The sequence below is a fragment of the Crocuta crocuta genome, unplaced genomic scaffold, assembly GCF_008692635.1.
Source record: "Crocuta crocuta isolate KB4526 unplaced genomic scaffold, BGI_CrCroc_1.0 scaffold80, whole genome shotgun sequence".
NCBI lineage: Eukaryota > Metazoa > Chordata > Mammalia > Carnivora > Hyaenidae > Crocuta > Crocuta crocuta.
In genome coordinates, this window is record NW_027527559.1 from 2635208 (window position 1) to 2662304 (window position 27097).

The following is a 27097-nucleotide window of genomic DNA, read 5'->3' on the forward strand; positions in this document are numbered from 1 at the left end:
AAATCAAAGTAAACACTCCGTACCACTTTGTACTTTCACTTGACTTATCAGTTAAAAGGTCTTTAATATGTCATAAGAATTCTTCGTGTGTCCAGCCCAGGGAATATCATTTTGCCTTGGAAAATGTATAGTGTTATCTGGCTAATTTCAGGGAGCAAACATCCACGACTTGGAAATGACAATGTCTTAACAATGGAGAGCTGCACATGGTCTAATGGGTCCTCTGGAGAAGAGCTTTATTAAGTTTGAAGTTGTTGTACAATGAAAGGACCCTCTGAAGTACATCATCTGCTAGGCAGCAAGAAGTAAAATTGTGGCTTGTCTCTTGACCAGCTGTGAAAATCTTGGAAAGCAGAGATGTCAGCAGTGAATCATGGTACAAAGTCCATCATATTGATAAGTTAGGAAGTTTGTGCTGTGATTCACTGTCTGATCTGAAGCAAGTTAATTGACCTCTTTGAGTCTCAGAAAACCATAGATGTCTGGTAGGTCTGTTCTGAGGATTACTGTAGGTGAAGCTCCTGACACTTCATAGTTCCTCACCTCAAGCTTGTTTCTTCCCATCCCAGCTCCCTCTGACCCAGAATTCCCCAGGCTCGCTGTTCCCCTCCCCCACAGGTATGTTCACACTCAACAATCTCTCAGACTTTCAGGGAAGGCACGGAGCGCACAGGGCACCTCTTCCATTTTCCCCATGTTTCCTTCATTCACAGTTACTAATGACCATTCAAAGTTAGAAATATAGTCAGCTAATTTGTTGCAGTCACTCTAGATCTCCAATCTTTATGAATAATAATATTTATTATATGGTTAGGAGTTGATATATATTTTCTGTCATAGATCAAGCTTATAGGACAGATTTTTATTGCCATTTCTAGAATGAGAATGAAGAGGCATAGAGAGGGTAGCAGTCTGTTTGATGTCACAGACGAGTAGGTACCAGACTAAGACTGGAATGGAGAGCTCTTCAACCCTAAACTCATGCTGTTTTTACTACGGCACTCCCCTTCTTTTGGCTGATAATTTTTCAACTACCAAAGAGCATGCTCCAATATTGTTTGGCCCTGTTACTAATGGCAAGATAAAATAGTCAATAAGTTATGGTCCAAACCACAAACTCTACTTTCATGCTTTTTTGGAGCATTCAAGTTAGCAATAAAATATCCTAAGGGCAATGTGAATATAAGTGAGGTTTGAAGAGAAATTTTTCCACTTGAGCTCTGAATTCATGACTTAGAACAGCATGTTCCCATCCCGTCGCTGAATAACATATGACTTTGAAAAGAAACAAGGATTGTGAAATGTGTTTTGGGACACAAAGGTATCAAACTGGGTGTTTGTGCTCAGAACCTTATTATTGGATTGTTTGACAAGCACTTGGGAATTCAGAGCCAGCAGGATTTTGCTAACTTTTTCAGAAACTTGGACTATTGACTAACCTTGGTGAGTGAGGAGGCTTTGTGGATTTCTGAATCTCAGTGATGCATAGTGACTGCTCACAGATATGTGTCCTAACTGGGTCACATCTGGGCAGCATGAGTGAAGGAAACGGGCAGGAAAGCCTGGACTTGAGAAGAGGAGATGGAAGTCAGGGGTCTGAAATTGATGAGAGCTAGCTGCCCCCCAAACTGAAGACTGATTATCAGACATACACCAGATTAAGAGACACGGAGAGATTCAGTTCTCAAGAATGTGAAAGCTAGAGAGATAACATTTCTGGGACAGTTAAGTCCAGGCTCAGAACGGGTTATGAAGAGATGAAATGTAGGTATTAGTCTGCAGACACTGCAAACTCCTGTTTCTGTTTGTTTGGGTTTTGATTTGACAACGTTTGCATCATCTCTGCTGTTTAGTTTGTTTTTGGACTTGAGCAAGTGTTTTACCTTTCCTGAGCTCTAAGTTTTTCACCTGTGAAATGAGGGTACTGATGTTGACCTGCAGTTCAGGTATAAGGACAAGACATACTCCATGTAACATGGGGGACACACAGTAGATGATCAATGTGCAGTTTCTTCCTTCCTTAAAGAATGGTTCTGAGGGCGCCTGGGTGGCTCAGTCGGTTGAGCGTCCGACTTCAGCTCAGGTCATGATCTCACGGTTCGTGGGTTCGAGCCCCACATTGGGCTCTGTGCTGACAGCTATTTCAGAGCCTGGGGCCTGCTTCGGATTCTGTGTCTCCCTCTCTCTGACCCTCCCCTGCTCATGCTGTCTCTCTCTCTCTCTTAAAAATAAATAAAATATTAAAAAAAAAAGAATGGTTCTGAATAGACATCTGTTTCACTGTATTACACATGCTGAGAAGACTCAGAGACATTTATTACCTAAAACTATATAAAATAATGTAAGTTCAGGCCCTTGATTCCATCTTTCTCGTGGTATAGTTTTAATGGAGAATACGCTGAAGCAGCAACACCAGTGAGGCTGAGTTTGCTGTGCCCTGGTAGCGATCCAACCTTCCTTCTAGCTATGACAATACAAAACTTCATTTTCTCATTCTTACATAATGTGACCCCTCCAAAGAAGTGTCAACGTTAACAAATCATGACTCAGAAGAAGATGAGGTGTTTCAGAGCTGTGGCCAAGCAGTGCCTGGGACCAAAGGTCCACAGGCTGGTCAGGACGATGGCCATTACTGGTTTCAGGTATTTGAGAAAAGTCTGAAGAAACCTAATCCCAAGAGTAAAGCACTTATGAATTCCAGGGATCAAGCAAAGATATGTGGATAGCAAAAGAAGAGGCCATTCAGCCAAGCATGCATTCTCAAGACTCTCGCCTCTTACAGAGGTGCATACGCCATGGCTTGGAAACAACTTTTCCAGTGAGAATCTGACTATACACATGGACAATGGCCAGATCCTATATAAAAATAGAACTTTGACCCACAATACAGAGCAACCTGCCAAGAAACCAATTCTCTTACCTACGATAAACAACTCAGAAGCCAGCCTACTAGTCAGACTTGCAGGAAGCCCAATTATTATCTCTAGTAATAATCCAGGAAGCTAAACAATAACTTCTGTGACAATCAGTCCAAAATGGCCAGGACTTAACTGACCACTGATAGCTTCCCTAATTTTTGTCCCTGTTTCCAACTCCAGACCAATCAGAAAAACACAAGTAATGGTGGCTGATTCCTTTATGACTGCAAGCTCTGAACAAATAACCATTTCTCATTCCCATTGGTTGGTCTTCATTTATTTCCACACCAGGCAAAGGTCCGCCAAGTCACAAAGAGAGAACTCACGCTTAGCGCCAGACCAACCGGACTCTATATTTCTCAAAAGACAAGACTCAATGCCATGTCTTTTCTATCTGTAGTCCTTCAGGTGCTCCTTCTGGTTTGCTGGGATGATTGTAATGGTCCCTGACCCTGTAGAACTCACTTTCCTTGCATTCTGATCCCCCTTGGCCACTGCTACCAGATAAATGTTCTAGAACATAGTTCTGGTGCTGTCACATATCTAACCAAGAACTCTAAGTGGAGAAACTCTCGGTCTAGGAAGACGAGTGATCTGGATCAAAATCCCAGCAAGTTATTGAATAGACACTAACCATTTCTTTCTAAAGTTTATATTGAAAGGCAAAAGACCCAGAATAGCTAGCACAATATTGAAGGAGAAAAACAAAGTTGGGGCTGATACTGCTATCTGACTTCAAGACTTACTACAAGGCCACAAGTCAGTGTGGCATAAGAGAAAGAGCAGACACACAGGAAACGGAACAGAAGAGAAAGCCCAGAATAGACCCATGTAAACATGGTCACCTGATCTTCGGGAAAGGTGGAAAGGCAGCGCAATGGAGCAAAGACAGCACTTTCAGCACGGGGCGCTGGGGCCAGTGGGGGTCCACACGCAAAAATGTGAATCTAAGCACATGTCTGACACCCTTCCCGAAAATGAATGGATCATAGACCTAAGTGGGAAACATAAAGCACAAGAGGACACCCAGGTGACCTTGGATGTGGAATGACCTTTTAGATACAATGATCAGAGGCACAATCCATGAAGGAAAGAATTGATACATTAGATTTCTTTGAAACTAAACATTTCTGCTCAGTGAGAGACAGTATCAAGAGAAGAAGAAGGCAAGCCACAGACTGGGAGAAAATATGTGCAAAAGACATGCCTGATAAAGGACTGTTATCCAGAATATATAAAGAACTCTTAAAACTCAACAATAAGAAAACAATTCCAATTTAAAAAGCCTTTAGAAACCCAAAGGCCTTAACAGACCTCATATCAAAGGAAATATAGAGATGGCAAGTAAGCATATGGAAAGATCTTCCACATCACATGTCATCAGGGAGATGCAGATTAAAAACAGCAATGAGATTCCACTGCATACCTATTGGAATGGCCGACACCCAGAACACGGCCAGATCCCAATGCTGACGAAGATGTGTTGCCGTAGCAACTCTCATTCGCTGCTGGTGGGAAGGCACAGTGGTACAGTCTGGAAAACAGTCTGGTAGTTTCTAACCGAACTACAGACTCTTACCATATGATCCAGCAACCATGATCCTTGGCACTTACCCAGAGGTGTTACAAACTGATGTTCCTGCACAAACCTGCACCTGGATGTTTACTGCAGCTTTATTCATAACTTTCAAAACTCGGAAGCTGCCCAGGTGTCCTTCGAGAGCTAAAAGGATAAGTGAACTGTGGTTCATCTCGACAATGGGTAGTATTCAGCGCTAAAAAGGAATGAGCTGTCAAAACGTCAGAAGACACTCACACGCATATTTCTAAGTGAAAGAAGCCAGTCTGAGGGCTATATACTGTATGTTTCCAACGACGTGACAGTCTGGAAAAGGCAAGACTCTGGGGACAGGAAAAGGATCGGTGGTTGCCAGGGGTTGGGGGGTAATGAGTAGGCAGAGCACAGAGGAGTTGGGGGGGTGGAAATGCTCTGTTTGATGCCACAGCGACAGACACATGTCATGATACGTTTGTCCAACCTCACCAGTGGTACATCAGCAAGAGGAACCACACGTAAACTCCGATCTTCGGGCGGCCGTGACGTGTGAGGGCAGGTTTGCTGGTGTTGACAAATTCACCGCTCTGCTGGGACCAGCTCATCACTGGGGACACTGTGCATGTTTGGAGGCAGGGAGTGTGTGGAGAATTTCTGTACCTTCCCGCAGTTTTGCTATGAAACCAAAACTTCTCTGAAATAACAAAGTCCTTTTTAAAAAGTTAATGTGAGAAAATGAAGTGGTCGTGATCCTGAAACCAAAATAATTCCATGGATAGGCTATATTGAAGGGAAGTAGCTCAGATCGTTTTAATTTACTCTCGAAGATAGATGGAAATTGGAAACTTGTCTGTGTCTATATTTATATCTATCTCTACAAGAAGCATTTCTTTGAAAAAAGACAACTCTGGCTAGTAGTCACTGAAGGAACCCTTCTCAGACTTGGACATAAAATGGAAAGAAACACAAAAGCTGTGACATTGAAAACAAAGTTGCCTGTTTTAATTAATTGTTCTGCTGCTTATAGAGGCCATGAAGTTGTATTAGAAAAAAGGCCCATCTGTGTCTTCGGAAACCTCAGGAACTCTGGTAATAGGAAGGAACTGGAAAGGTATTTTGTTCCCCACATGTCTACTCAGGCACAGGGCACTTACTGTTCTATCACTGTCTTCTCACTAGACAACTTGAAGCCATGTCTCTACTGAGTGAGAGTTCAGTGTTGGGAAGAGAGAAAAAGTTGTGGCCCGTTTCATACCCATCCCAGACAACTCCCGTCGGAGAGCTTTAATGAAAGAGGCACTCAGACCTGGTGGAATCAACAAATTTCACTCCTGAACCACCCTTGGAAAAAAATTACATAAAGGCATAAACTGGGGCCAACTGACTCAAAAATGAACATTTCCAGAATGTATAGGTCAGGCTTTAGGAAACGGAACAGAGCTGTCTTTCCACAGTTAGTTTGGCAAAGCCTGTTTTCTTTTCTTTTCTTTTTTTAATGTTTATTTATTTTTGAGAGACAGAGAGAGACAGAGCACCAGTAAGGAAGGAGCAGAGAGAGAAGGAGACACAGAATCTGAAGCAGGCTCCAGGCTCTGAGCTGTCAGCACAGAGCCTGATGTGGGGCTCGAACCCACAGACCGTGAGATCATGACCTGAGACGAATTTGGATGGGCGCTTAACAGGCTGAGCACCCAGGCGCTCCTGAAAATCTGTTTTCTAAAGGAAAAATGGTTGTGCCCACCTGGAGCTGCCATCACTGTGACCCTCACATCAGAAAACGTGCTTCTCAGGCAACATCTTTTCCATCAGTCGGAATATGCTGCCTGTTGGAGTACCACTAAAAACTTCAATTCATGTTATTCTGTTTGCACAACTGGAGTATTTATGCCAAGAACATTACAAAACGCTCTCCCTCTTTCCATAATCTCAGAGTTGCCCTGAGCCACATAAAGGCAGTTGCCACCACCCAGGAATGTCAGTGATGGATTTCGACATTTTTACCACTCATGTTGAGTGATCTGAGTCATTATGCTCTCAGAAATGAAGAAAGACTGAACCATCCACGTGCCCATATTATCTGTTCCTAATTCCGTTTTCTTTTCTGGTTCATCTTCCAACTAAAATGTTTGGAAGTTTCTATGGAAAATACTCCTGAAAATTAGCATATATGGTCAGATTTCAACTATGAAAAACATACATTAAAAAAACCTATAAGCGGGGCACCTGGGTGGCTCAGTCGGTTAAGCGTCCGGCTTCAACTCAGGTCATGATCTCACGGTTTGTGGGTTCGAGCCCCGCATCAGGCTCCATGCTGACAACTAGCTCAGAGTCTGGAGCTGCTTCAGATTCTGTGTCTCCCTCTCTCTCTGACCCTCTCCTGCTCATGCTGTCTCTTCTCTATCTCTCTCTCTCTCTCTCAAAAAAAAAAAACCTATAAGCAACATGCTTTATCCTATAATTCAAAGGAGATATATGGCCTTATTAGTATTCCTTTCTGGCTGGTGAGGCTCAGAATTGTGGAAAAAATAGACACAATTTTCTAAATTCCCCTTGATCATTATGATGTAAAAAACTAAAACTTAGGGGCGCCTGGGTGGCTCAGTCGGTTAAGCATCCAACTTCGGCTCAGGTCATGATCTCATGGCTTGTGCGTTCGAGCCCCGCATTGGGCTGTATGTTGACAGCTAGCTCAGAGCCTAGAGCCTGCTTCACATTCTGTGTCTCCTTCTCTCTCTGACCCTGTCCTGCTCACACGGTCTCTCTTTCTCTCTCTCAGAAATAAATAAAACATTAAAAAAAAAAAACCCTAAAACTTAGAAGGAAGTACAATGAAGTGTTCATTGTGCTTTTCTCTTTGTGGCATGACTCGTTAAGATTTCTTTTCTACTTTTAACTTTTTCTATATTCTGTGTTTTCCTATAATAAAAATATGAAATGTTATTGAAATACATAAAACTTTATTTTAAACACTTTGTAGAAACATGGCTTCCCATCACCAACAGAATAAACTAAACGCCTTGGCTGGAGACTAATGGGTTTCCACGAATGGGCTCCAACCTGCCTGCCCACAACTTCATTTTTCACTTTTTGTTACTCCCCTTCACACACTTTTTATTTCAGTAAAAAACTAATTCTGTCATTTTCCAAGCAGACACCCAACTTTCTTGACTCTGTGTAGTTGTTTATTCTGTTCCTGAACTTCCCTCCATGTCTGCTCCTTTGTGGCTTTCTCTCAGTGGGGTTTTCCTGGAGGAAGCATCTTCCCTTCTGCATAATTCCCACACACCTTCTGTCTTTCTTCCGTGCAGAGTTAATTATGCAGGAATCACCTCAGCTGGATGGTACCCTTCCTGTCTTCCTTTCTTCATTCCTTCATTTCATCCCCTCTTCTTTCCTGTTTTTAAAGATAATTTGGTCATGTTTTCTCTGAATTTCTCTTTTGCTTATTATTTCTAATTGCACACTTGGGGGTTCTGAAACATCAAGACAGAGACTTGGACACGTGATGAATGAAAGCGGAGCTGAAGGAGAGATTTTATCAGCTGGCCGTAGAAAGCCTCATGTATCACGCTGTCTGATTAGTCATGGAGAAGTGTGATGAGTAGGAAGACAAATGGGAAAAGCTATCAGATGGAATGAGGCTTGCACAGACTGCCAGCTTTTGAGCCCAAGTTTGGATCAGATCAAATTTAAGTTTCCTGCCAGGCCCCCTATCCCTGCGGGCTACATTCCTGCCACCTGCCATCACCTGGGCCCTGTTTGTATTCAGTCATATGATACATGGTCATCCTGTGCAATGACCGTTGTCACTGCTGGGCTGGAAAAGCCAACGTTTTTCTCTTTGTGTTCACAGATCCCCTCTGCATTTGGTGTATTTATTCTCTGTCTCTTCCTTCTTTCTTCCACCCAGCTGCCCTGCAAATGTTGCCCTGTAGGATAGGTATATCTTCTTCATTTGTGCATTGTCTTTTAAAATTTAATCTACAAAATGCAAATTGACTCTCATGCATTATCAGAAAACCCCTTGATGCTGCAATCTTTGAGTATTTTACAGACTTAGGAATGAGGGGTATGAATACATAAGCCTTCAATTTATTCTTTATCAGAGAGATCTAAGATGATTGCTTAAATCTTTTTCAAAGAAAATGAAGTGAAAGAATCCAGTTAATAGAGTATTTGGTAAACATTACATGTAAATTCCAGGGATTTAGAAACATCTGCATGATTTGTGAGTTTTTTTTTTTTTACTTTTCATTCACCTCTTTGCTCTTTCCTGTGAGCCTTTCATTTATAATTAATATATTAATGAATTCTTTAAGCATTTCTGGGGTACCTGCTTTATGCCAGGCGCTATACTCACCACTAGGAGTTCGGAATGAATGAGAAGTCACGGCAATGGAGGGGAGGCAGACAGGTAAATCACGACACTACAGCTGAGCAGGAAAGACGTGCAAGAGAGGCAGGTGCAAGGTACCACTAAGAAACCAAAAACGAATGCTTCCAGAGGCTCAAGACTTCCCGAGATATCGCTAACGCTGTTTTATAATCAGACAAACTCTGCACGAGCAGCCTTTTGTGTTTTATTCAGGAACAACAACACAGCCCATTGGGCCAATCCTGTTTGAATATCTGGGAAAATAAATCTGATATGTGTAAAGTTTCCCCGTAACCTTGAAACATGTTTCCGAGTTATGACACCAGAGAAAATCTAGGAAGGAAAACCCTTAATCCAAAAGGAATTGAGGGCTGTTCCTGCCACTGATCTTTGTGTCCCCCACAACCCGACCACCTCCTCTGCCCACCACCCTCTTCCCAACCCCAACCCCCTCAGCTCTGCTGATGTCAGTGGGGCCCAGTGTTTCCCATGATTTCAGTCAAGACGAGACCCGACTTCTCTCCTGTAAAGGGATGAGGTGTCTTTGGATAGAATCGAGTGAGTCTGAGTGCAGATGCTCACACGGTGCACAGACCCTGCTCGCTGGCCGTCAAGACACCTGTCTGCCTCCGGTTCCGGAGGTCTTACCATGTCTCTTATGCATGTTCCTTGAGTTGTCTCTGGTGTTTATTCAGAAACATACAAAAAATAGAGCAAACAAGGAAAATGTAAAGAGTTGCACCAGCCGGAGGAATACTTGTACTCACTGAGTGTTGACACGGACAGCACGTGGGTCATTCCAGGGGCTCTCACTCGCGGGCTGTCTGTTCTGCAGCAAGCGCAGAGGCAAGCGGATGAAGAAAAAGCAAAGCATGGTAACCAAATGTGCACTTAGCCAACATTTAATAAGTGAATTTTACTCTCTATGATTTGCACTTCTTTTTCTGTCTTATTTTCCTAATGGTAAGGGAGGCAGGTGGGCCTGGGAGAGGTGGCCAGAGGGTTGTAAGACATTCAACCAGATCTCCCCCAGGGATATCTCTGGTCTTGCAGACAAGCACCTGTTACGCAGCTCACGTGACCAGCAGTCCACTGGACACAGAAATGGAGTGAGAGGGGGGTGGGGGAGGGGAAGGAGAGAAAGAGAGGAAGAGGGAAGGGAAAACAGGTGAGCACCCCAGGGAGACAATTCAGAGTGGCTTTTTCTTAAGTTCAAAGTATATATGAATTTGAATGGAAGGTGGAGGGAAAGGGACTGAAAGAGAGTAAGAAATGTGCAGGAGATACTGACAGGGAATTTCAGTGCCTGCGCACAGTAGTTTATTCGATGCTGCCACTGCGTTTACAGAGACGCTGTTCCAGGAAGGTCACCTGCCCATGAACTGGGCACAGACCAGGACGGACCAGAAGAGAATGATACTCTCCCTTCTTCACAATCTTTGTTCTCTTCTCCCCTTGAGCTCTCTCTCCTCAAAAACTAACAAATCCAACAAGATACCAATAGCATATATTTCAAATCAAAGACTCGAAAAATGAACTCTCCCTCCCAAGTTTATTCCAGATCTTGTTTCTTCCATTTTGACAGAAACTAATAAGACTCTAGCTACATATGCACAGCTTTTCATTTACTTACATCTCATTACATTTGATTTTAAGTATGTTATTCTTAAAATAAAACCGCATTTAAAAGTCCTAACCAATTCTGACTTTTTTACCAAGTCAGCCTATTTCTCCTCTCAAACATCACAAACAGAAATTGTCTAGTAAATTCCAGTCACTTTTTCTTTCCAGAATAAAAAAAAAAAAAGTTCCAGTTTTCTTCTTACTAAGACAGGAAGCATTTCCTGGAGCTTAATCACTGTTTTGATTTGCAAAATTGGAAAGGTTGAGAGAAATTAGTAAAGTAGGTTGTATCATCCTACTTTGGATTCGGAATTTTTGGCCATGGTCCTGCTGCCCTTCGGATGAAAGCAGTTATGAGTCAAGCTGTGGGTGACCTAAACCAATACTGTCGCCCTATAAAAATCAGGGCTCCGACGGCGGACCCAGGAGAACGAAGGCAGAGAGCAAAGCACCAAGACGACATAGAGCCAAGAAAATCCCATGGAAATGCAGACTCTTCTGGCTCTGCTGCTGCTCTGCGTGGCCGCGTGCTCAGCCTACCCGGTGGACACAGCCGCAGAGGACAAAGACAGCAGCATGGATCTCCTGCAGGTAACTGATGGACGCATCTGTCCCCCACATGCATGGCAGAGTCAGGTGGGAACACCACCCCCTGCTTTCCATTCATAAACGCATGGGATGCTTCGGGCTCACTGTGCAGGAGAAGTTCAGGGACAGAACTAGGGATGTGGAGGGGGTCTCCCCGTCTGACTGTGCAGTCTCCTTTCATGCAGGAGCAAACACAAGCCAGAAACGTTACGTGATTGCCTAAGATCCTGGCCGCCTTGGAGGGAGCAGCACTGGGGTTTGAGGTGCAGGAGTGAGAGAGGAGAGCGTAATGAAATGTATCTTGTGATGGAACTTCTTTAGGTATTTGAATCAGGGGAAGTTTAGCTACATGTTTATATGGCTCATGTCGTGTTCAGACCCAGAGATTTATCCAGCTTTCTCTCATAAATCAGGTCCCCGGGAGAAGCACAAAGTGGCAAGCTGAAGGACTAGAGTAAACATAACTGAAACACAATTATGCCTGAAGAAGCCCTCTTGCTTTGTGTTTCTGCCTTAAGTTCACTAGATATTTATCTCAGCCTCCACTTCACTGTCATTGCTTGGGGAGTAGACTAAGCACAGACATTATTTAGTTACAGAGACAAAACAGAAGTAAGGAGGAATCTGTAGTTGAAGACTGGAATGGAATATCACATTTATTTTGATTTTAGCGAACTGGGGAAATACTGAGACTAGATGAAGTGTGCAGCTGCAATTTAGTAGGAAAAGCTAAAAATCATAACTATACTTATATCCTAATAGCAATACCTAGAGAACTACTACAACCTTGCCAAGGATGTGAAACAGTTTGTGAGAAGAAGGGACAGTGGTCCTGTCGTTAAAAAAATCCGAGAAATGCAGAAGTTCCTCGGGTTGGAGGTGACGGGGAAGCCGGACGCCGACACCCTGGCGATGATACGCAAGCCCAGGTGCGGCATTCCTGACGTCGGCCAGTTCACCACCTTCCCTGGCACGCCGAAGTGGAGGAAAACTCACCTTACCTACAGGTGACGGGTCCCAAGGGTGCTCACATCACATTGCAATTTTACACGTTGCTATCACAGCAGAAAGTAATATCTTCTTCAATTTTTCTCTTAAAGGATTGTGAATTATACACTGGATATGCCAAGAGAGGCTGTTGATTCTGCCATTGAGAAGGCTCTGAAAGTCTGGGAAGAGGTGACTCCACTGAATTTCTCCAAGATTTATGAAGGAGAGGCTGACATAATGATCTTTTTCGCAGTTAGAGGTAAAAACATAAATATGAAATGCATCCATTTACTTAGTGCTGTTGTGGGAGCTGGGGGTGAGAATGTTCCAAAGGTATTTTAATTACCTATCTTTCAAATAAAAACATTTTCTCTGTTAGATCATGGAGACTTTAACCCTTTTGATGGACCTGGAAATATTTTGGGTCATGCCTATGCGCCGGGGCCTGGCATTAATGGAGACGCTCACTTTGATGATGATGAGCAGTGGACAGGGGACACGTCAGGTTAGTTGCATATCTCTCAGAATTATTTTGGTGGGTTATTTTGTTTCAGATTTAGAAAATTCTGATTAGTTAAAAATCTTCAAGTAGTAGGGTGTTCTGGATTTCCCAAATGGCTCAAGAACTAGCAGAATGTATTTTTGTTTTGATTATTATTGAAAAAGCTTTCACATGTCTAAAAAGTTTATTCTCTGTCTTGGTAAGCAAAATATAGGAACATCGTTAACATACTTCTTTGATGGCTATGGATCTAGTATGATCTTAGGACCACCCTTAAGAGTATTTTCTCATTATGTTGAATTGCAGATAAACAAGGGGCAGCACATTGCCTGGACTCTGCACTAACATGGGCCCTTGATATTACTTATGTCCAAACTAGGGGAAATTTCTTCTTTACTCTTCAAAATGGAGATGAGAGTTAAATTCCAGAAACTGAGGTCCCTACTTAGGTCTTTCTGGTAAATCAGCATTTTACTCTCTCTAGGCTAAGAGGAGTTTTTATGGACTTGTTCTAAACAAAAGCTAGTCCCCAAATATCATGTCCACATTTTTTAGGAGGAAGACTGTTTCTCAGCTCATAACTGTATACTTGGAGGACTGGCTTCCAAAGTTTTCAAACAATTGGTTAAAACAAAGAATATTGACTTCTGAGACTTACTGGGATTTATAATCAAAATGCAAACAGAATATCTATGGAGAGTCCAAATGTGACTGTAGTGCGGGATAACTTTCTTTGGTTTGATTGAATTAACAACTTCTACCTGAAAAGTCTCAAACAAGGACCTCAGTAGGATCAAAAGTCAACTTTGCATGTCAAACATAATTACCCGATAACTTCCAGTTTTGGCATCCTGGCTTTTTTTTTAATAATATGAAGAAAAAAATATGAACACAGCTACTGTTTGTGTGGTCAAAGTCTCTTTTGTGACAAACGTGAGGCATGATTAGCCATGCCATGTTTTAGACCAATCTTGCAAGCCCTATGACAATTATCATTGCTAATGTTCCCAGACCCAATATGTGCTTAATAATGATCTTGAGGTTGAAAAATTATGTGGGCAATGGAAGATAACAATAACAAGAGTATGATTGTTTAGGGTTTCAGAAGTGAGATGAATAAATTGTGATTCATTTCACTGAGACTATAGCTGGCAAACATTAATACGTTGTAACAGTGTTTAGCTTTTCATTGACAAATGAAGAGAAATATTTATGAATGTGCCAAACAAGTGGGTTGGTTCCATTCCAGAGGACAAGAAAGACAACCTTGTTTTCATGAAGTAAATAGGCTTCTGAGGGAGAGGGGACTCAGTGGACATGCTAGATATTTTGTCTCAAAGATTGATTTGAAGAATGAGCCTTGAAAAATGCTTGGCTTTCCATTAAGTATGTTATTAGTCAATCGATGAATTAACCAAAAAAAACAAGGCAAAGAAAGCCCTGTGCTTCCAGGAAGTAAATCAGTATAATACAGCTGACCTGTGTGATGTACATGTACTTAAGGAATAAGGGACTATTATTTATGATTTCTTACATAGGAACCAATTTATTCCTCGTTGCTGCTCATGAACTTGGCCATTCCCTGGGTCTCTTTCACTCGAATGACCCCACAGCTTTGATGTTCCCCGTCTACAACGCACTCACAGACCTGACCCGCTTCCACCTTTCCCAAGATGATGTGAACGGCATCCAGTCCCTGTATGGTGAGTGATGCTGGAAAAACTAGGCACCAGAGCTTTGCGGTAATGGTCTTCAGGAAAGCTTTAAAATGCTGCATAAAGCATTTGCAATCAGCTCAACGCACTCTGAGAGTGTTTGGAAAGCACTGAAATTGACGGAAGCACCCCATTCTCCTTATGTTTGACCCCCGCATCTGTTTCCTTTAGGCTCTCCCCCTGTGCACCCTGATGACCCCGCGGTGCCCACGGAATCTGCGCCTCCAGAACCTGGGACACCAGCCGTGTGCGACCCTGCTCTGTCCTTCGACGCCATCAGCTCTCTGAGAGGAGAAATCCTGTTCTTTAAAGACAGGTCAGACCAGAAGATTCTATTTCCCTATCTATTCTTTTGATGTACATTCTTGTCCTCTCTTTGTTTTTCCTGTAAGTGATGCTTGCTTTTCAAAAGTCCAACTTCAGAATTAGAACTTTGTCTTTACCTCCTCTAAAAATGTCATCGGGAGAGCGTTACATTTTGTCAATAATTTCCTCTCCACTGGATAAATATCCACTCGAGAGAACATTCAAGCTGCACAAATAGGAAGACAGTAGAAAGCAAGTCTCACTCACCACACTAACTCTGGGTTCCCTAGGTGTCCCCGTACTCATCCACCATCGAGGACCCCTGTATATCTTTCCAAAAAGCCTTCCATTCATATAGCAAAAAATACTTACAGACTTACACACACACACACACACACACACACACACACACACCAGTCTGTCTTTTCGAAAATGTAAGCCATGGGTAGCTCAGTCAATTAGGGCTGTGACTTCGGCTCAGGTCATGATTTCAGGGCCCACAGGGTTGAGACTTGCATCAGGCTCTGTGCTGACAGCTCAGAGCCTGGAGCTGTTTCAGATTCTGTGTCTCCCTCTCTCTCTGACCCTCCCCTGCTCACACTCTGTCTCTCTCTCAAAAATAATTAAACATGAAAAAAATAATAAAAAGAAAAGAAAATGTAAACCATGTTGTAGCTCACACACTGATGTGCATGAATTGTAGGTATTTAGAGGTTATACTTGGCTAATTAACTGCACCGTAGGATCACTTTTCTTTGGCAGGAGGGCTGGTGATCACTTCCCAAGAAAAAGAAAACATATTTTCCCATTGGCAATAGATCTAATGTCTACCTGTCATCCAGCCAGAGGATGAGGGAATGGGGGGAAGATGAGTGAGGAAGGCCAATGAGAAAAATATGCTCAAGGGGAAGGTCTGTTTTTCAATTTTCATTTCTTTTTATTCATATTTCAGACATTTTTGGCGCAAATCCCTCAGGACACCTGAACCTGGATTTTATTTGATCTCTTCGTTTTGGCCATCTCTACCTTCAGGCTTAGATGCTGCATATGAAGAGACTAGCGAAGATATTGTTTTCATTTTCAAAGGTAATTGTTATATAATAATTTCTCTAACTTGTTGAAATAAACCCTTTCACAGGAAAATTGAATAGTACTTTAATTTTCTCTACTATCCCACATTGTATCTACATTGTTACTCTAAGGCAATAAAGCAATAACTGGAACTGATATTATTTTATTTATATTTTACAAATAGTAAAAATGAACAGCAATATAAATTGCTCAGAGTTGTAAATTCCCTTCTTGGATTTTGTGTTCATTCATTCCATCCACACTTTTTTGTTAAATGCCCACTTTCAGCTGGGGATTAACTTTTTACTATGAAAATCAAAGGCACTAACAAGTATTTCTAAAACTCAAAGGCTTAACTTTTATAAATGAAATGAATTTATAAATAATTAAATAATTCAATGAATTATTTTTCTTAACAGGAAATCAGTTCTGGGCCGTCAAAGGAAGCGAGGTACAAGCAGGTTATCCAAAAGACATCCGCACTCTGGGTTTTCCTTCAAGTGTAAAGAAAATAGATGCCGCTCTTTCTGATAAGGAAAAGAAGAAAACGTACTTCTTTGTAGAGGACAGTTACTGGCGGTAAGACGCGGCTGGAATGACTCTGTGTGGAGCCTGAATAGGGACATTACATTCTTTTCCTGAGGAACCCCCACCTCACTGTCAGCCTGGCTTCCGGCTCTTTGAGGAGGATGGACACACGCTTACTTTCAAATGCAGCAGTGCCTGGCAATAGACATTTCTTAAGCACACCTGCCTTGAGCACATGTGCAGTAGGCTGGCCCTTCCCTGCGGTATTGCCCCACCTGCCTGGACAGCCTCTTCTCTCCGCTACCCCTCTCCCCACTCCATTCACCCGAGAGTCCTGGCTCAAGTCCCATCACCCCGTGGAGCTTCCCTGCTGGACCCCAAACCCAGATGGGTTTTTATTTTTTGAAAGAAGCCTCAAGAGTCCAGGCCACAATTTAGCATTCCTTTCCTGTGGACTCATTGCCTCCCTGGGTGTTTGTCTCATCTTCCCAGATTTACTCTATGATTATTAAGGGCTTCCCTTAAGCTCATCCACTCATTAGTGCTGCCTTTTTAAGAGGATGATGAGCAATAGCCGTACGGTTTTATGGATAGAACCCAGGACTCACAGAGAGGCTGATTCCTGGGCTGTCTGCCCACATGACTGGGCACACCAACCACGGTTCGGCCAATGAGTCCAAAACACACTCACCATGCTTTCCTTCTTGACACTATCCCTTTTCCTAGGAGGCTGCCTTGGGAAATCCAGACGTGGAGGGTGGGGAAGACGTATAGGAGCCAAGTATGGTAGAGAATTTGAAATTTATATTTGTGGTTCAAAGATGATTAAGGTTCTTTCTGTCCAGGCTTAAGAAATATGGTAACAAACAGCATCTGCCAGATCAGGATGTAGCTTCTGCTCCCGGTGCAGATACAGCTCTAGAAACGAAGTTTGCAGGACCATTAAAGTCACATATTTCTATAGTGCTAACCATGTTTGACATTTATTTGCAGTACTTGGAAAGTTTACTAGAATTCCACATGAAACCTAACATGACTTAAGATTTTTGGTAACACACTCTGTTGCAATGCTGAGCTCTGTTTCTTTGACTGGATGCAGATTTGATGAGAAGAGACAGTCCATGGAGCCAGACTTTCCCAAGAAAATAGCAGAAGACTTTCCAGGAGTCGACTCGAAGGTTGATGCTGCTTTTGAAGCATTTGGTAAGAGGATAAGTGTTCTGTTGGCAATGGGGCACTTGGTGTCAAAGGGAAGAGGACAACTGGGTTAATTCGTAATGGTGGGTTTCCTTTAACCGATTCCTCCCTCCAGCCCCCAGATTTCAACTTACCAATTCTGTACCAATTCTATGACCACTTCATATAATACGTTGATTTGAATCATAACAATAAGCAATACAAATCTCTATATTTTGTCATGTGGATAAAACCAAAGTGCTTAAGTGTCATTTCCTCATATCTAGAGCTGTTATCTTTCAGATCACCATGACATTACAAAACCCCCTTGGGGGGGATTGGCCAAGTTTCTGACTGGCTGTCTGGCTTTCTCCTCCACTCTATCCTGTGACTACTACTAATTCACAGGGAGATTTTCCTGAATAGCCAGTCATTGCCTTTAAGGCTCAGTTGCAAATACAGTAAAACCTTGGACTGTGAACAACTTGTTCTGCAAGTGTTCCACAAGACAAGCAAACATTTCTAATAAATTTTAACTTGACCAGCGAGCGATGTCTTGCAATACGAGTAGTACAAGATGCCGAATGTCACATGATCACAACTGAGCCAATGGTTCTTGAAATTCGCTTTCATGTATGGCTGCTTTGGTTTCCAAGCATGATTCTGGAACAAATTATGCTCACAGACCATGACTTTACTGTAATTGCTTTTGCATGTGCACAAAGTTTTTAGAAAGATACATTTTTTCCCTACTCAAAGAGAGATGGCTGGCAGCTGGTGATCTTTATTGAAAGGTAACCAAAGCACCATGATGGCAGAGGCATAAAGGGTCCTCTGGTACTTGGAGGGTTTCTGTGCTTCTCTGGGGCCACAAATGACCCTCAGGTTATGATGTGAGGAAAGGGGAGGAAAAACAAAAATAAAGAGATCATAGTTTCCAAAGAAGCAGAGAGTTTTGCCTGATCAGAGTAGAATAACCTGATAACCTGAACCTGGCTTTCCTGTCAGACAGAGCTGGAATGCAGTGCCATCTCCAGTCTGCCCTCAGGGGGTGACCTTGGGCAAGCAGAATTTGAGCCTTCAGCTTCTCATCTATGGAATAGAGTTAGAGATACTTCCCTTGTAGGATTGTTGCAGAAACAAATGAAAAAATCATATAAAATGCTTATCAAAGTCCCTGACACAGAGTGAAACTCTATAAACACTTTGTAATTTTCATTATCTATTATTCGCAGTTCTGCATGTTGCCACATTTTTTAATTTGAAAAAATGACTCCTTATTTCCTATTGTCCTTATTTCCAGGGTTTTACTATTTCTTTAGTGGATCTTCACAGTTGGAATTTGACCCAAATGCAAAGAAAGTGACACATGTTTTGAAGAGCAACAGCTGGTTGAATTGTTTAGATGTCTAGAAGCACAATGTGGGCATTTGAAGTGAAACTGAGAATTCTTCACTGGAGTTTTTTTGAATCGAGATGGTCCCCTTTCTCCTGCATGTACAAGCATGAACTGCACAGTCGACTTCACATGTGACAGGGCATTCAAGCAGGCTGCTAAGCCTGTACTTTGGTCACGTGGAGTAGCTTTCACAGGAGAAGGGAGAGCACTCGTGTGCAAGACAAGTGGCTGTATATAGACTATTTACTTGCTATTTAATAAAGAGGATTAGCCAATTACATTATTGTTCTGTTTGCTTCAAGAATAAGCCGTCCTCACAGTCTTGGGTGTGGTATGGACTAAACAGAAGAGAGCCTGAGATCCTTGGCCAGCGGTGTAAGGATTAGGGTCTCCATGGCTACAGCCTGACCATGAGCTCATCCAGAACTAAAGACAATGTACCACTTGGCCTCCCCAGGTGTCTACAATGAGGTGTCCCTATTTCCACCACCCAGATATCATGTGTTCCTAATATGTCCTAGGAGAAGGATCTAGCAAAGTGATCTTGCGGGGAAGGCTCTAGAAAAAATTATGAAGCAAGATCCTATGATTATTGCAAGCCACCTAGTTCACACACTTTATTTTTCTGGTAGAGAAAATCAAACAAACCTGTTCTTCACCTCCTCCTTTCCTAATCTACTCCCTCAGTGGAAACCCTTTGCCTGCCTTCTCAGGTCTGCTCATGTCCACCCACACATGGAAGTATCCTCTTGAACTCATTGTGCGTCTGTCTGTGCGAGAAATCCATGGGCAAGTGCTTGTCCTGAGATAGATCTGTTGCCCCGAAGCAGCATGTCCCACACAGTAGGAGCTTACTCACACTTTAACTTCTTCATTCATTGGAGAATAATTTATCAGTCATATTCCATGTGCGCAGCATTGTTGCTGGGTTGTAGGCAGAGGAATCTGAGAACATGGACACAGCCCCTGCCCTCATTGAGATTATAATCCTGCAAGAAAAAATATATGCAGATAACCACAAATATGTACCTGCCACTGTCAGTGTAATAGGATTCATCAAGGAAAACAGTTGGTGTCTTCGCTAGAGTAATAGGAGGATCTACGCGGCTTGGGGCTGCTTGGAACGTTTGAGGGAAGGGCACTGGGGAGCTTGGGAGGGTGGTGTGGGAACCAGGTGAGGGGATCGTGGCTGGGCCTGACGCAGTCACACTGTAGTCAGACATGAATACCAAAGACAGCAGGACTCCACGATGGGGCTGAAGAGAGAGGTGATTCCCAGCCGGCTTCCTAGAGCCTAAGGACAAATGTCACAGACGGTGGCAGCATTGCTGAGGGGGGGGACAACTTGGAGATGAACAGCTTTGTGAGGGAAGGGTAAGAATTGGGAAGAGTTGCTAAGGTTTGCCAAGTTTTGAAATGTCCGTGAGATACCCAGGTAGGCCATGAGATAAAGAGTCTGGTGTTGGAAAGAGGAGGTGAAGTGATTGTGGGAGGTGACGGATGTTGACCACACTCACTGTGGTCACCATTTTGTAACATGGACACGTGTGGAGTCTTCACCCCATGCACCTAAAATGAATACAATGTTATATGTCGATTGTACCTCAAATTTTTTTAAAAATAGGGGAAGCATAAATATGTGGATTGTCAGCATTTAGATCATCCCTAAAACCATGAATATGAAAGAGACCATATGGGACATTGTATTTTATAAGAAATTGAGCATTTCTTTATTTTAAAAATCACCTGAATTTGTTCCATTTCTTTTTTCTTTTCTCCTTCCTTCCTTCCTTCCTTTCCTTCCTTCCTTCCTTCCTTCCTTTACTTTTTTTTCCTTTTTTTTGCACAGGTACTATGTGGCCAAAACACAATTCCAAAAGGTAGAAATATTGTGACAAGTTAATTTTCCTCACAGCTGTTACCACCAGCTAGTGCGTTTTCTCAGAGGCCACCACGGAGAGCTCTTCTGACACAGCCCCTGCCTTCACCGAGATGATAGTCCAGCAAGAAAGAAGGCATGCAAATAGCCACAAGTACGCACATGCACCTTTCAGAGCTGTTTTGTAGGTACCCGAGCATCAACACCATCTCTTAAAATTAAAATGCTAGCATGCAAATTCACACTGCTCTCTGCTATTTTCACTTAATACATCTCGGCAACCACCCCACATAAGTACATGCTTCATTCTTTCATTGGCTGCTGTCTATGCCATAAACACATGATTTGTGTATTCAGTCCCCTCATGACTGAATGTCATGTCCCCCTAAATCAACACTTCAATAAATACATACACCAAAGAAATAAAATTCAAAAATACAAAATCATCAAAAATAAACAAAATATAGTTGAAATAAAGATAAATATTATATAAGAACAATTTAAGGATATATAAAATATACATTTGAAAAATGTATTTGAATATAATTTATTTGAAATAGAAATAAAAAGTACATCAAATAAAATTATGTGCATTTGTAGATTTTTTTTTCTGGTTGTGACCTATCAGTAGATTATTTTCAACATTTTACTATCATCCCTGTACACCTGCTTGTGTATCTGATGAAAAATTCAACCTTCAAAGGCTGAGCAGGGATGGAGAAGCAGGGAGACTGTTGGTTTCTCCATCGTGCAGGTTGCTGGATGCTCTTTACTATGGCAGTGATGGTGCAGTGAGGAAGCTGAGTGCTGGCAGAAGGGGTACAAATAGTGGTAAGTTGAGATGCTTTTGGTTACAGGTAACAACAACTGCCAACTGGCTTGAAAATAACAGAGTTTATCAGAAAGACAAAAGGAAAGCATTGGTGAGGATGTGAAGAAAGGGGATCCCTAGTGCACAGATGGTGGGGGTGCAAATTGGTACAGTTGCTGTAGGAAATAGTGTGGAGGTTCCTCAGAAGTTAAAAATAGAACTACCCTATGATCTCTACTACCCTATCCCTCTTTAATCCAGTAAGTCCACTTCTGGGTGTATGTCCTAAGGAATGAAATCAGTATCTCAAAGAGATATCTGCTCTCCCACATTCATTGCAGCCTGACTCACAATAGCCAACACATAGAAACAGCCTACATGTCCTCTGATGGATGACTGGATAAAGAAAACGTCATATGTATACACAATGAAATGGTTTGGTTTTTTTTTAGTTTTTATTTTATTTTAGAGAGAGAGCATGAGTGGGAGACAGGGGCAGAAGGAAAGGAAAAAAGAGCAGGCTCAGCGTGTAGCCTGACACGAGGCTCAATCTCACAACCCAGGGATCATGACCTGAGCCGAAATCAGAGTCAAAATGCAAAAATCAACTGACTGAGTTTATGTCCAACTGACTAAACCACCCAGGTACCCCCATACTGGAATATTATTAAGCCTTAAAAAATGACATGGATGAAACTCAAGGGCATTATACTAAGTGAAATAAGCCAGACAGAAAAATTCAAATACTGCAAGGGCACCTGGGTGGCTCAGTCAGTTAAGTGTCTGAACTTCGGCTCAGGTCATGATCTCACCGTTCTTGAGTTTGAGCCCTGCATTGGTATTTGTGCTGACAGCTCAGAGCTTGGAGTGTGTTTCAGATTCTGTGTCTCCCTCTCTGTCCCCCCCTTGCTCATTCTATGTCTCTCTCTGTCTCCCAAAAAATAAATAAACGTTACAATAAGATTTTTTAAAGAAAAACACAAATACTACATAATCTTACTTAAATGCAAAATTGAAAACAAATGTCAAACTCATAAAAGCAGAGAGGAGAATGGTGGTTGCCAGGGTCTAAGGGGGTGGAGGAAATAGGGAGATTTTGGTGATAGGATAGAAAACTTCCTATCATGTTCCTATCATATCATAACAGGTTCCTTACGTAAACCTGTTATGTAAGGTGAACACGTTCTGGAGAGATGATGTACCACATGGTGAGCACCGTTACTAACTCTGTATTGTATACTTGAAATTTGCTGAAGGTAGATCTTAACTGTTCTCACCGCGCAAACCCACAATAAACGGTGACTATGTGAGGTGGTTGGATGTGTTAACTTGACTGTAGTAACCATTTCACAATGTGTACAATTATCATAACACTGTGCAGTATACCTGAAATATACATAATTTTTATTTGTCTATCATACCTCAATTAAGCTGGAAAAATTTTAAGAAGTAAAACAAAAATAAAAAATAAAGGAGCTTAAGGATTCACATTATTTAAAAGCACAGCAGTCATGCAGATTGTAGCTTCACTGTGATCGTGGGTCTGGCTCCCTCCCTGCACGCTGGTCCTGCCCTGGCCTGTAGATGAGCTGTACCTGCAGGCTGACACTCCTCATGGGGGCATGACACCTGTGGTAGCTCTGGACAGCAGACCTCCATCAAGCACATGCTGACCACAAACCACACTGCTGAGCCATCCCTGCTTGGATCTTTTGTAATCATGGGGTCATCCTGGAAGGGTCACTGTGGAGACAAGGAACCATCTCATCCAGCCACGGTGCTGCAGCAGTGGGGTAGGGGGAGACCCTGAGGCAGAAATTTCTGTCCATCCACCACAGAGAGCCTTGCACAGGTGAGAGAGAGGAAGCGCTAGGTACAGATAATGCTTAGAAGTTGGTCTGGGAGGGAAGGAAGCAATACACACAATCCCAGTCCTGGCAGACCCGATTCACAGCCCTTCTGCATGTCTTTGCTGGTCTGAGGAACCAGAACCAAGCAACTGTTCATCTGCCGAATGCTGGATTTGCCAGGCCTGCCCAGGGCTTGATATGAAGTGTCCATTTAGTCCTTGTAAGGCCCGTTGGGTTGGTGATGTTTCCATCGTGCAGAAATGTAAGTTGAGAGTGAGTGGCTCAGGGACTCTGTCATGGTCACGTAGTTAGTAGTAGAATCAGGATTTCCTGGCCCAAAGGTCACATTATTCTTTTGTCTAGAGTAACTGACAGTTAACCAGACCAGATGGCCATATCTCATTTAGTTTAGGCTCTGTTCTGAACGAGCTGTTGTGCTACATCATACCGCATGACCACAGAGGAAGCTGACTCTTTCTCATTCCTTCAGTTTAACCTCCTCCCTGCCCAAAGGCCAAGGTTCTTGCATCTACATCTGACATCTGGCCTCTCTAAATCTCCCTATGCTATCTGAAATTAAAACGGACAACGGGGGACCTCACTCCTGCTACTGCTCCCCTCTGTAACTTCCCCCAAGTGATCTTGTTCCAGAAGGACTGCAGTGTGTTTGTGTGCCCACAGGCCGTCTGCTCCTGTTTCTTGACACCAAGCGGAGGCCAAGCACCAGGGACCAGATTTGTAGCCCATGTTAAGACAAGTCCAGCCCTAAAGGTGACGTGATGCTGAATCCCAGGATGATGTTCAAGAACTGGCTTGATTTCTCTTGCCTTGGAAATTCAGAGTACATTTGCATTACAGGAAGTGAGTCTTGTTTGGGGAAGGCCAGGGGGGGGNTTGGGAACCAGATTAGAACTTGGCAATAAACCAACAGAATGGTAGCTCAAACCCCGATGAGAAAATAAAGAAGGCACAGAATCTCAGCACCTGGTGTACAGATGGGTTACTATGCAGAAGCCCATTGCCAAGGCTGGAGCCTCCTCAAGGCTCGTTGTGAGCCCAGCCCACAGGGGCTGTCCCCCACAGGGACAGTCCCCCTGTGCAGGGACTCAGGTGGAGGGGCATGCTGAATGTTCTCAAGTGTTGCAGGAATCACTTGTGAAAGCAACTTTCCATAAAACTGAAGACATTGGCAGTGCTTAATTACAAGAGTGTTTAGCTTACCGACCTGGGTTTTGGGTAGAATTAATTCAATTCTTTGCTTTATTATATTAGCAAGGGTTGCTTACATATTTACAAATGGTCTGCCTTTTGATTTTACATCTGCACAAATAGATTTGGATTATCTGAATGAATTAGCTATTTTGAAAGCATAATTATAATTCGGAGTCTTGTTGGAGATATTTATGAATGCAAATAGTATTAAATGTTTAAGGATATTTCAAAATTTTAACCATATGAATCAACTAAATATCAAAGATGAAATGAAAGTGATTATAATTATTTTAATGCACGTTTCCTAGATTAATAGAGTAACAAGTTTAGAAAGTGATTTTAAAGTCTTAAGAAACCTTAAGACTTAAGTTTTTAATAAATTGAACATTAATTATAAGACAAGTAAAACTATACTAATGGCATGCAAAAAATGCTGCCCGCAGACATTAAGGACATATATTGCTAGTCCTATTTTAATGCAGAAAGTAAACAAATATCTTACATATATTATCTCATTTAATTCTCATTTATGAGGTAGGTGCTATTAAACCAATTTTACATAGAGAAGGATTGCCGTTACTCACAGAGGTTAAGCCGCATCCCCAAAGTCATACACATGACAAATGGCTGAGCCAGGGGTCAAATCCATCTTGTCTGACCCGAGGCTTACACTCGATCCTCTCTGCCACCTCTCTACTCTGAGTGTTGACACAAATTGATTTACCAATGTGATTAACAGTGAGATGTCTAGAGTAAAGACGCCAAGACTGACAGAGGGAATAGGGCAAGAGGTGAAAAAGAGAGATGAAGGGCTAGCACTTTATAGCAGGTCGACTCACAAAGGGTCGGTTGGACTGACCCACAAGTGGGTACATGATGCAGGCATTCAAAACTTTCAAAAGTCGAGGGCTCATAACTTGAGAAGTTATTTTTCCATTTAGATGAGGAATGTTAAGTCATGTAATAGAGTATTTCATGTGCATCTAAGTGAATAGGAATAGGGTCTGTTATTAATAAATAAAGCAGCTCTTTCATAATTCAAGAGTATCTGCTGATTTGTCAGTGGGATTAATTCATTAAGAAATCTCTGCAAAAGCTGGCCCACAGGATGAGGCGTGGTGACTCATAAAAGCCCAGTGTGGAGGGAACCCCTAACCCTAACCGTGACCGTGACCTCAGCTGTGACTTCTGAGACCACGAGTAGATTTCTGAAACCATGAAAATATTTCACAGACCTGCCACAGGACCTCACACAATACCCCTGAGAAGTTCTGTGTCTGAAAACGACAATTGAATTCTTTTTTTTTTTAAAGCTTATTCATTCATTTATTTTTGTTTGTTTGTTTTATTTATTTCTGAGAGAGAGAGAGAGACAGTGTGAGCAGGGGAGGGTCAGAGAGAGAGGGAGACACAGAATCCGAAACAGGCTCCAGGCTCTGAGCTGTCAGCACAGAGCCCGACGCGGGGCTTGAACCCATGAACTGTGAGATTGTGACCTGAGCCAATGTCCGATGCTCAACCAACTGAGCCCCCCAGGCACCCCAAATTCTTACTTTCATTTTCTGTACCTTAACTTGTTTAGAATTTCTTTTCCCACAAAGCCCGAATTTGTCACCGTTTGACTCTGAGGCATCTGAGTCTTCTTGTCAATGTTCTCAGCCCACATCAGTCTTGTGATGAATCAGGCTCACATTGCCCCCTTGTGAGGATGAATGTAAGACCAGAGCCACGACCACAAGACTGCAGTCTGCAGACAACCAGGTCAGAATTCTGCTCTGCTAGGAAAGGACAGAAATGTTTCCTGCCCTTTTGGGGCTCACAGAGTGGGGGCGGTAGGGCTGATACGGGGACACATACGGAGGGTGGGCAGGACAGGAGATACTCATTTGTTTCTCCGTTCGCACGCGGGGCGACAGCAGCGTGCGAGCACCCTGCAAACAGCGTGCATCCGTCCGGGAACACAACAGACGCAGACGTTTGCCTTCTTAGGACTGACGCTCGGTGGGGGGAGGCAGGGAACCAGAATCACAGGCTGTAAATACGCTGTTTCATACGTTAGGAGACACGCACTCCGGAAACAAGGAAAACCGCCGAGTTCAGGGAACTGCAGACAAAGCGGGCTGCAGGGGGGGAGGACTGGCAGCAAATCCGCGAGGCCGGCGTGAGCTTCTCGCCCAGAACTGGAAAGACAGACAAAGCTTTCGGGACCCAGGGAGTCACTGGAGGCCCCCGGCGGTTGTCCGTGGCCTGTGCCGCCTCCCCTCCCCCGCCGCAGCGCACCGCCTGTGGAACCTTCTGGGAGCCGTTGGAACACGGGAATGCCACCCCTCAGCTGTGAACAATAAAACGAGCGGCGTCTACCCGGCCCGGAGGTAGCCGCGCGCTAGCAGAGGCCGTGGATCCGTGCTGAAACTCGCAGAGCTGTTCTGAACGTGAAGACCGGCCTCACGCCTGTCCCTGAGCGGCTTCTGCAGGCCTGAAAGCAGGCCCCACTGGGTTCACGAGATGAGGAGCCCCCGGAGGGACTCCCGCTGACCCCCGCTTTGTCGCGGGAACGCTCGCCTCACGTCTCTGAGGTGAAGGCCGCCGCGAGCTGCAG

The 27097-nt window shown here is 43.2% G+C and overlaps 1 protein-coding gene across 1 annotated transcript; it reads left to right on the forward strand.

The window, feature by feature from the left end:
• The first annotated feature begins 10951 nt into the window (after positions 1–10951).
• Positions 10952–18967, forward strand: LOC144236277 (stromelysin-1-like). Its single transcript, XM_077769939.1, has 10 exons — positions 10952–11062; positions 11822–12066; positions 12160–12308; positions 12429–12554; positions 14090–14254; positions 14438–14582; positions 15525–15658; positions 16063–16222; positions 17271–17374; positions 18651–18967. The coding sequence occupies exons 1-10, from the start codon at positions 10952–10954 to the stop codon at positions 18758–18760; spliced, it is 1449 nt and encodes a 482-aa protein (XP_077626065.1). The 3' UTR covers positions 18761–18967.
• The last annotated feature ends 8130 nt before the right edge of the window (positions 18968–27097 follow it).